The sequence below is a fragment of the Pavona decussata genome, unplaced genomic scaffold (assembly GCF_977016875.1).
Source record: "Pavona decussata unplaced genomic scaffold, jaPavDecu1.1 SCAFFOLD_51, whole genome shotgun sequence".
Lineage (NCBI taxonomy): Eukaryota > Metazoa > Cnidaria > Anthozoa > Scleractinia > Agariciidae > Pavona > Pavona decussata.
This window is the reverse complement of record NW_028145473.1, coordinates 3308707-3320399: the sequence shown is the minus strand read 5'-3', so window position 1 is coordinate 3320399 and position 11693 is coordinate 3308707. Positions and strand designations below refer to the sequence as shown.

At 37.3% G+C, this 11693-nt stretch overlaps 1 protein-coding gene across 1 annotated transcript; it reads left to right on the top strand.

Annotated features, from left to right (window-relative positions):
- Window positions 1-1503: 1503 nt before the first annotated feature.
- Window positions 1504-9006, top strand: LOC146481096 (pancreatic secretory granule membrane major glycoprotein GP2-like). Its single transcript, XM_085108585.1, has 6 exons — window positions 1504-1745; window positions 1817-1888; window positions 3726-3842; window positions 4980-5009; window positions 5961-5981; window positions 8401-9006. Exons 3-6 carry the CDS (start codon window positions 3749-3751, stop codon window positions 8805-8807), a joined length of 552 nt encoding a protein of 183 aa, XP_084964711.1. The 5' UTR covers window positions 1504-1745; window positions 1817-1888; window positions 3726-3748; the 3' UTR covers window positions 8808-9006.
- The last annotated feature ends 2687 nt before the right edge of the window (window positions 9007-11693 follow it).

Below are 11693 nucleotides of genomic sequence, written 5' to 3'. Positions count from 1 at the left end.
ATTTAAGTGGTTTTACCTTCTAGGGAAGACTCGGTGCGTAGTGGCCAAAGGAGCAAGGCTTTCGAGTTGGCCACTTCCTCTGTGCAGTTACAAAAATGGGGGGAAGTAGAATAAAAATCATTTCTTTACCAAGGAGACTGAGAAAACGAGTATGTCGCAACTCCCTTTATAATCAAGAATTTGTAGCAACATAACTGTATCTTACAAAAAAAAAGTTTTGCAGGTTTTCATCTTGTTAGACGTATCCACGCTTTCTTGGCTTGGTTCAATAATGTAACATTAGTATCTGTTGGCTGGGTTTCATCAAAAAAAACAAACAGACAAACAAAACCTCTGGGAGATGCATTTACATGAGACATTTCGCAGCATGCGTTCGTTGCCTTTTGTTAAATAATCCATCCTGAGGCCGTTTTCTCCGTGTGTGTATCATTTTAATTACTCGCGCCCATGGTTAAATTCTCGTGTGAAAAAGTATTCCCAAGCATATCTAAAAACAGACCGATCTATTAAAATACCGTAGCAAAGGCTTAGCTTGCGAGCTGTGCGCGCCATTTTAGTTTTTTTAGTCACAGTATTAATTAACAAAGTTAACTGAAGCAGAAGAACGTGCTACTGCTCGGCAAACACCGTCATAAACATACTCAAACAGCGTACTTTTTATTTACATATCACAACAAAGTACTTTACCACCAGATATTCGCACTGGCAAAATATCACGAGAAATAGACATAAAAGCGATTTCGAAACCGAAGAAGAAAATTGCCTAAGAAGATTCTAACTACTCTACCCTCTGCTCCACGAAATGTTTTTTTCTTCCACTACAAGTTTAGATTTTTTTCGTAGATTTTAAAGACTAGATTTCACATTTTAGATTTTCTTTTTGTAACTTACATTTACGCACGCTTATACAGTATTACTAGTATTACCACCATCACTATTATTAGTTAGTTTCAAGCTGTGTCCCCTAATTAGTATGGGTGTTGTTCTACTTTAATAAAGTTTCCATTCATTCATTCAAATAGGAAATATGACCACCTCTTTGACAATGAAAATATTTCACTGCCTTTCTGAAAATGTTGGGTGTGATATTTTCAAACTGATCATAATAGAGGATGAATACATGTTTTTTTTTTTCAAAGTGAGGTTGAAGATGCCGCATGTTGTTGGCACCAAGAAGAGATTGACGAAAATTTTTTAAATGTTTAGGGGAAATGATTGCACAATTAGTTAAATTAAATTAAATTAAGGGTACCGACAGCGTTGCTATGGATATCAAAACATATCTTGTCATTATTAGTACTTAAGGTTATTAAAAACATTTCTACCGTTTATAGAACCACCCGGTGGCCGTAATAAGATGGATTTGAAAATTTACCGTTCTTTTCTTGATTTCTTAAAGGCTAATTCAACTTTCAATGTTACACAGTTTTAAGAAAGCTTCTATCTAAGAACGATGCGTGGATGAGGAAGTTACTTTTCTTCAAAGGGGCTGAATATGAGACATGCTAACAGGCGCCGAGTTGTTGCCTTAGAAACTTTGCTTTCCAATTTTCCGAATGTCCAATTGTGCTGTGTTTACTTTGTCGCCAACCAATCATCGATTTGTGAAATCATCATCAGCCAGTAAGAGAAAAGCTACCTATCAACAATTCTTCCACCCTCCTTTCTTGATATATCGTTGTTCTCACAGTAAGAAGTGCCTTCTGTCTCAACAGAGTGTGGAGAATCAACTTGACACCTTTAAGGTAACATTTGCGGGATGCGTTTTGTATTGAGGGTTAGCTAAAGGTAATTGACTGTAATTTATATTTTGCAGGTTAGAACTGTTTTCATACCAAGGCGAGCAGCGGCGGTCTTATTACTTTTCAGCAGGAGTACGATATTCGGGGTAAGAACGAAACGACATTTTTATTTTGCACGTCGAAAACTATCAATGCACAATACGTTAGATACATCTCGAACACTGTGTAGGCACTTACCTTGAAAACATAATTTGGCTTGGTAATATTTCAGACCACCAGTTATTTTCGGCCTCGGTGTCATTTGTTAGTTGAGCTTGTTGTTCAGGTTCTCCGGTTCTTGCTCTGAGAACCTGTTCTCGGGATATTTCGGTTTTCCCCTATTCTCTAACCCAACACTTTCAATTGCCAACTAGATATGGAATTCGAGGCTACAAATTTGTTAGTGTTAGGACTGGATCACATCCTCCCTCCTTCTCCTTGCCTTGCCGTGGTGGTGAAAATAAATAGAGAAGATCCAATTTTAAATGATTTGAAATGCTTTCAAAGCTTGTTTGCTAAAAGAGGGTTAGGCAGTGCCACTTCGCCTCAAGATAATTTTAATTTAGTTTGGAACTCAGGAAAGGGAAGAAATAAAAGGTAATCTCACCGGAATCGATTGGAGGCGCAGTGCAGTCGTTTTTCCTTACATCCGCCTTGGCACCCAATGTAGCGTAGAATGAAAAACATTCAAGGGAAACTCATCAAAGATGGGCTATTTCGCAATGGGGAGTTTCAAAATAGGGGGCGATGCTCTTGCACAGATGCAAGGAGAAGTTTAGTTCGGATTAGGAGCTTGTTAGTGTACCGCCATTCTGCTATACGGAGATCTTTGTCTAGTCGCAGCTGAATGTCTTTTATCGGAAAATTGAAGAAATGAAAACTTTAGAGTCATCCACAAAATACTCTAAGCGACATACTATCGGCACTGATGGTAGGCCTTATTAATGAAGAAAAGCAAAGGTGACAAAATTGTTCCCTATGGCACGCTTTGAGTGGTCGTAACAGGCGAGGATAGCGCGGATCCTATGCGAAGATTGTCCTACCGGCGTCAAATAGCTTTCAAATTATTTAGTTGTTTCCAGAGAATTTTCTACAGAGTTTAATTTTTGCAATAAGATTGGAACGCTTAAGATAAGTCTAAGAAATCTAGTGCAGTGAGTATCATTCTATCTATTGCTTCCAATAATTGTCTAGTTAACTATTTTTAATGTTCACTGCCTGAGTGGATTGGTGTTTTGTCTTGATTTTTACTTTCATGTGGAGACAGCTTGTCGAGGTTTCACAAGAAACGCACCACGTGCTGAACTAATCTTTGTGTATTTCCAGTGTTAAGATGCTATTGCTAATAGGGAGTACAAGCAAATTTGTAATTTTCTCTGCGAGGGGAGGGAGGCTGGCTCTTTTTATTATTATTATTATTATTTATTTATTTATTGATTTATTATTTATTTTATCATTTATTTTTACGTGCCGCTGTGATATGGGCTTGTTGTCTTGTAGTTTTTGAATTCCCAAACTTCAATAATTATTGACTCCTGTTTGATATCAATAATATAACAGCCCATGATCAGGTGTATTGATTTCTAAGAAATAGGCTAGTATTTCTTTATCCTTTCCGTGGCTTTATGCATAGATGCTTCCTGGTGAATACATTTAAACCAGAGTGTTGCTTCCATTTGGCAGAAAATTTTGCTGAAATCACCAAAAAGCGTCTGTGCATTACATGTCACAATCTTTATCAGCATACAGCAGCAAAATTGAAAGTGCATTAAAAGTCGTACCTGTAAACAGGCATGGTAGTTACACTCGTAATCAAAATTTGCCTCGCTATCGACATTTGCTAGCTTAAAGGGCTGATAGCATCAAATATTAAAACAATACATTGCAGGCTGACATATGTGATGTATTCAATATTAATATTAATGTCTCTTTTCCTTTCTCTAGAACTGTTACCTGTGTAATTTATCATGAAGTTTTTGCTAGTTGTCATTGTGACTATTCTGCTCATGGCCTTGCTCATGCCCTCACACGCGGGAGGAGGAACAGGCAAATGTAAAAAAAGTAAGTTAAGGCACATTAACTGGAAACGATTTTGTTTGACGTGCCATTGATGAAGTGACTTGATGTCTCCTCTGCAATAACATGTTGAGAGATATTTTGTTAAAAAATGTGTTTTCTTGTCTTTTAACAAAACATATTTAATCGTCGTAAATTTTACATATTTAGAAACTTTAAGCAATTTAATAGTAATCTTAAGCCCCGTTCACACCAACAAAACATGTTTAATTTAAACCTGGTTTAACAAAATGAAAACTGGTAACAGAAAGCTGAATCATTGGCTTTAACACAGGATTCAAGAAAACTTTAACTTATGCTTTCATTTGTGCTTAATCTGTAGTCTACAAAAATCCGAAAGCAGCCTTTATGAAGGAAAGAATTTTAACTAAACAGTGTTTAACTAAACAGCTTATAAACGTGTTTTATCCTTGGTGTGTATGGGACATTAGTTAGTTGAACAAATTTTTTCTATTTTCTGAATTTATTTCAAGAAGCAAAGAAGTCAAAGATGGCCGCTCTATAATGGGGCTGTTCAGAACAAACAGTGTAAAATTCACGTCATATACCGTCATTGTCTCACTTCCGGACCACAAAGGAAAATCTTCAAGTTTAGTCGCCATACCTGAACCCTCCTTGTCCCATATCAGTGTACGTTGAAAATATATACAGCGTCTCTGTTGGCAATGTGAAGTCCTTGCATTAACTGTGTCTTAATTCGATACTCATAAGTAACTCACGAAAGAATACAAAACTACCCAAACTTAACCCATTCTAAATAAGAGGGTTGGGGAATTCTGTCTGCCATGATCCTGGTCGTGAGTAGATTTTTAAATATGTGAGCAGGCGCCAAGAAACTTTGTGATTTTTTTATTAATCCGATGTTGTCATGGCGGGAATCTCGTTCTCCCTGGTCAAAGAAGACGGAGAAAAGGATTTTCGTTAAGGGAAAACAAACGAGATTTTGTTTTAATCATTTTTTTACGAAACAGAAGCGAAGGACTAAATACAAAAAAGTATGACCATAAAATACAAATTTCTACCATCAGTAAACTAATTGTCTGTAATGGGTCTTTTAGATTAAATGACATGACCCGTTCAAACAAACCGCTGATGCTTTTTATTGTTGTTGTTCTTCTTCAGGGCTCAAAATTGTGGAACAACAAGTTGAACGTAAGTGCTTCTTTTTTTTCTTATAAATTCAATGAATAAATACTGCACATGTTATTCTCAGAAGTAAGCAAAAAAAGAAGAAGAAGAAAAAGAAAAAGTATAATAATAATAATAATAATAATAATAATAATAATAATAATAATAATAATAATAAGTAGTAGAAGAATAAGAAGAAGAAGAAGAAAAAGAAGAAGAAGAAGAAGAAGAAGAAGAAGAAGAAGAAGAAGAAGAAGAAGAAGAAGAAGAAGAAGAAGAAGAAGAAGAAGAAGAAGTAGAAGAAGAACTTATTTAAACAAAGTCTAACTTAGGCCGCGGCTTAAGACAATCCGTGGGCCTCCAAATCTGTTTATAAGTGTTTTATTTTAAGTATAAATAGTTTTCCAGACTGAGATGCAGACCCTCCTGCTACTGTCAGCAGCAGCCAATGCTTAGATACGATTATTGGCAAAATTGAAAATGGCTTAAAGCGCGGTTTGGTTAAACGCCGTCTAAACTGTCTTTTAATAACTGACCCATTTCGTTTTCTTGGAGCGCGTTCTTTTGGGACCATCCCGTAATAGGAATACTCGGAATAGACGGTATTTGTGTTCTTTTGGTTCAGCTATTCCATTTTCGGAATGAACGGAATATCATTCTGTTCATTCTGCCCCCGATAGCAGAATGAATAGAATGGAAGGAAACGATTTACTCGGAATACACAGAAATATGCGTTCTTTGGAAAATGGCTTGGCGGGAAATCCTACGCGGCCGTTCTCAGGTCACCTCGGCCATGGGTATCCCGTTTCCTGATTTTAGGAGCGTTCTTTTCGAAATTGAAATTCCGTGTATTCTGTTATATCTAAACCGGAATAAGAATAGCTAGAATAGCCCCAAAAGAATGCACCCTAAGTTTTCTTTTTAAAGCGATACCGAAAATAAGTGAACTGACGCATTGCATATTTCTGTCAACAGAGCTCAAGAAAGAGCTTGAAGGTAAGATTACTTTTATACTTCATTCAGAACTAATAAGGGCCATGTTGATCTCAAGAATTCGTAAAAAATGATGGAAAAGATGCACGCGACCGCTAAAGTGAGGAATAAAACCGTGATGATTATCCCTATCTAGGAGGGGGAGTGGGGAGAAGGGGAGGGTGTAAATTTAACACTACCATGGAAACCAATCATTGACAAGTAGTTTTTTTTATGGGAAATAGGACATTTTCACAATGGCGTATTTTACTACAACAACTAGAATCCTTTTTTTTTTCTCATGCTAATTAGGGCTATTGTTCTTTGCTGCCCACTGGGATTACAAAAAAAAAAAAAAAATTGAAAAAGGAAAACGAAATGAATTCTGACAGTTGTTGTAAAATGACGCCATCATGGAAATGGCCTATTGGCCTCTCTTTACCTTACAACAACTTTTAAGTTTTATTCCATTTAAGTGTTCTTCTATTAGGGTCGATTACTTTGCGGTCAGTTTAGATGGAGTCCTGAAGTCTTAGGAAAATCCAGAAAGATAGTCGATCCAAGGTGGCCGTTACTTAATAACAAAATAAAAATATTTGGACTTTGGACTTTTTATCCTCCAAGTGTTATTGTCATAGCTTTAGATAATATTCTAGTTATGGACGGCCACAGAAGACGAAAATAGCCGGATCTAGATAGGGTTAAATAAAAAAAATATATATATCGGTAACTATAATTTAAAAAAACAAAACAAATAAGAACTTAAACTACGGCTATTTCTTTTTTCAATGGCCTGCTTTTCACGTAATGTTTACAACCTGGGCCGGGTTGTTCGAAAGCCGATATACGCTAACCCGCGATTAAAAGTTAGCCAAGGTTTTCATCTCGGTCACTAAAAATGATTTTAAAGGCTCATTTTAAGCTAATGGTAAAGAGAAGTCAAAGGCAAGACTTAGGGACAAAAATCTTTTGGACGAATCCTTATGGATTAGTAAATATACTCGAATCAAAGTTCACGTTAACCCAGGATTAGCTTAATCGGGCTTTGAACAACTGGGCCCTGGGGTCCGTTTCTCGGTGTATGTAGCCCGGTAACTTACCGGGCTACATAAGTATGTTTTTAAACGTTTTCCCGCAGACTAAACAGTGATGACAGACATTGTACTTGACCAATGTTTTCATAGAAGTATAAGATTTTGAATTTTAGTATTCATAGCAAACAAAAATTGACTTTTGTTAAGAAGCAGTTATCACCAAAGACTCTTACCGGCCCGGTAAGTTACCGGGACTTTAGAGAAACGCCCCCTGCCCCCTCCCTCCCGGTCTTCTAACTTAGTTCAGCTTGAATATTATAACATCTAAAAGCTTTTTCAATTCGGTCCTGAACAACATTTCTTTACTGCAAGCCTCGCTTAAGACATTGTTTGAAACATCTATGCCCAACTTTTCTTCGTACATAATTTCAGGGGTCTAGAGAGGTTTTCAGTTGACGGTCAAGACCAATTTCGCGTTCACTAAAGTGTTTTAAAACCAAACCCAAAGAAACTATTGTGGATGTTCAAAACAGACATAAAAGCGCCATGAACCAATCATAATTCGAAGCAACTATATTGTTCTCTCAAGCGAGGGAAAATAGATAACTCGTTATAGTTTTGCTTCTCGTTGGCTGAGAAAGTGATGCCAGTTATGCTAACCAGTCGGTGAATAGAAAAGCAAACCCATAGTAAACGCGAAATTGGTCTGGACACTCAACTGAAAACCTCTCTAGACCCCTGAAATTATGTACGAAGAAAAGTTGGGCATAGATGTTTCAAACAATGTCTTAAGCGAGGCTTGCAGTAAAGAAATGTTGTTCAGGACCGAATTGAAAAACTATTTTAAAGCCATAAGTTTGTTTTTGTATAGCAAAGACAAGTACATGGCAACTTACCTGTACCGTAAAGCATGTGCTAACTTTAAGTATTATATTTTTTTTATTGAAAACCAGCAACTATGCGCTAAATGTGCATAACTGAAATGACAAGCGGCATGGATAACATGAATTATTTTTTTCATTTCGCAGAGTGCAAAAAGCTAGTTCCGCCAGGTAATCAAGTCTACGTACTATTTTCTTACTAAAGGGTTTATCTTTTTCCATTTGAAGTTCATTTTATTACCATTAAACTGTTTTTTTTAAAATAATCATGGGACTGTTCATTTGGTTCTGTTCTTTAATTAATTAATTGATTAATTAATTAATTAATTAATTTATTATTTGTTTATTTATTTATTTATTTATTTATTTATTTATTTATTTATTATTTTACTGTTTCTAGCTGTTTTTCGTACGTTCTCAGAATCGAAGCCACTGACGAAGAGAAACAGAAGGAACATATACGACGCAGTAAAACGCGTTGACGATTATTGCATTTCATCATTTTTAATTTCATTTTTATGTCTCAAGCGTTATTATGTTTTCTCTTCCTAGAATGCCAAAATTATCAGACCCTTTCAAGCGGGGACAGGAAAAACACGTACACGTCGGAAACCACTGAGGGAAATGAGGTCGGTTGCGACGATAAACTTGGACCGGCCTGGTTTCGTTTCCAAGGAGCCGCGGGGACAAAAATGGCTACGTCATGTGTTCAGCAACATAGCTGTGGTACACACGCCCCTGGCTGGTTAAACGGTACTCATCCCACAGTGAACGAAGGTAACGTCACCAGGAAGGCATGCTTCACCTACTTCGGCAACTGCTGCATTTGGTCCATCAACGTTCAAGTGCGCAACTGTGGCCATTTCTACGTTTATTACATCAATAAGACGCCACTAGAGCACGCATGCCATCTTCGCTACTGCGGCTCTGATTGAACTCCTTCTGACGGACTGTAGTTTTAAGTAGCCGCTGTACAACATCTTTTTCTCAGGGTTTAAGGAAACAAACGGATGGTTCTAAGGTCGATTGCCACTGTAATCTTGATGTATTGGGAACACAAGTAGAATAACGTGTACACTCAATAAAAGTGGGAAATTATGCTTGTGTGTGTACCTTTTCTTTCAATCAAAACGATGACGATCGATATGGATGTACTCAGGAGGTTTGACACGCCACTTATGCATGTGAACAACGCTTCTTCTGTATTCTAGCTTGCCCTTAATCTGTGGAAAATTCTTTCGTCGATTATTGATTGATGTTCAAAACCGTTGAATTCACTGTGACTAAAAAGAGTTTTTGGACTTCTGGTGGAAAAAATTCCACTACAAATGTGTGTTCTCTTTCAGGATGTTTGAACTGATGTCGACTGAGGTCTCTTCTTGATCTGTAATTGTTCTATGGTCTGGCGGGTTTTATAAGGTATGCTTTTTTGTTGATGGTGTAAGGGTTTTGTGCTTAATTACCCATCTTGTCAACTTCAATGTTTATTTTACTGCTATACTCATCCACATCCTTCGTCAGATATCAAAAGACATCTTTCTTATTTTTGGAGCTCAGTTGAAATAAATTGAACAATGAACAGTTTTGTGTTGGAATCATTCACTTCTTTGTTGAAATATCCAGCATTAACAACAGCATCATTTTCACGAGGGAGAGGATCTGCAATGATATTTCATATCAAGAACGATATTTCCAATGTAAGAAGCGTCATCTTTTTTGCGAGCCATGTGGACCTTGCAATCCTTACACTCGAATTTCCTTTTTCCGAGTTTTCATGGTCACTCACTGAATAATACAGCATCCTCATTTATTCACAGGCTTAAAATATTCCATCATATTTATTCCATTGCGCATATGCCACATATTGACATTCCAATCCTAGCAGTATGTAGGATGTTTATCCCATGAACCCAGTTTAATGGCCTTAATTAGTTCCCACGAGTCTCTTGTAGCTCAGCGGTAGACCATCCGAACTAGTAATCAGAGGGTCTAAGGTTAGACTCCTGATCAGAGCACTCGGATTTCTTTTTCCGAGTTTGCCTGTGTCACTCACTAAATAATACATCTTCTTTTCAGACCTTTCGCCTTTGGGGCCTTGCAAACCTTGTTCGCCAGATCGAGTCTCCTTTGCTACCCTTCAAGCCATGTCAAACTTGGGGGTCCTTGAGGTGCCAGGATCTTTTTTGTCTCATTTACCCCCCTACAGGCCTTCTTTTATTTGTCGATGAATTTTCTTTTCATTCAGCATTTTTTCCCATTAAATAAATATTCTCATCTAAATCTGTTTGCTAAAACGTTTTTCATTCAATTGTCGAATCAACTTTTCTGCAAGTCTGCTGTGTTCTGTGTTATTGATTTTGCTTTCTTGCATAGCCTGTGTATCTTAGTTTTCTGCAGCTCGACGATTAAGGATTTTACTTCCAAAGATTTGACGTTTTTGACAACACCATCCAGTTTCGCGTCTATTTATTCTAGTCCGTTTGGTTTGACAAGAATGAAGTCCATTTTCTCGTTTAAAGCCTCCACCATGCTTGACTCTATCTGCCGGAATGCTTCATTCACGTTTTCCTCACCTATCTCCTCGGCGTCTGTACAACCTACAGAGCCGCTGTGTCTGTTTTTCTAATTAACTATGCTTGGAGATTCGACTTTTTATCCACGAAAGTAAGGAAGTTCCAATCTTTAAGTCGCCCTGACGCAGACTTCTTGATGATGCGGCTTCATCGTTTGGCGTCACTGCTGTAAACCACGCGAAGTTAAGGGTTGCAAGGATATTTCCGTCGTAAAATGCGTCATTTTTGTGATTGACTTATTTTATTTTGTTAAGATATAATTAAAACAAGAACCTTTATTTTTAAGGATCCAAACAGTGGGAAGAGAGGGGATGGGGGGCTTTGTTAGCGTTATACAATGAAGGAAGGAAAACATTCTGATCCATACACTAAAATCCCGAATATAAACGGCTCCGGTCTTCGCTCAAGGGATTTTTAAATCCTCTTTATAGTTTTAGGCACCATCCACACATACGCTTCTTCGCTCATTTTTGGTTAAAAAACGCACTTTTTTCCTCAACATGAGCCTGATTCACAGACCGTCCGAAGAAGTGGCTGAGAATGTTAGAGTCATTATTTTTGTTTCGATGTCCGCACTCAAACAATTTGAAAAACCCTCTTTTCTATAGATTTTATTTTGCGCATAACATAAGGGAAATCGATATTTTTCCTTAAATGTTTACGGCTGCAAAGTAAGTGCAAACAACAGAGCGGTTCACTCGGTCATTCGTGTGTTCGTTTAGTTTTCCACTCGTTCGTTCACTCGGTTTTCCGTCGTTTCATTCGTTCTTGGCAGTGAGCGCTCGGTGGACCGTTTCATCGTTAACTCGGTCACTCGGCTATCCGTTTGCTTATCCGGTTGTTCATGTGCTTGTTCTTCCGTTTGTGTTCTGGTTTGTTCAGTTGTTCCTCCGTTTTTCGGGTTTTCCTTGCGACTCATGATCGTAAAATAAGCATCAGATAACCAATTAATTACTTGATTAATTAAAAGCTGAAGTAATATATTACGAAGAAATTTATTCATGCTCCAATACCTACGGCTGCAATACTATAAAGAAAGACTTTCTCCCTTAAACTTCTCCACAAAACGTAATGTTGGTTTAAATCAATTAATTAATTAATTAATTAATTAATTAATTAATCAATGTACTTCAACTAAGAAAGAAAACCTCTGGAACCTTGGTAGGACAAGACACAACAAAGAAAAAAAGAAAAAGAAAAAGAACTGCCTTTTCAAATGAAAATGCATCCGTGTATACAGAGCCTCAG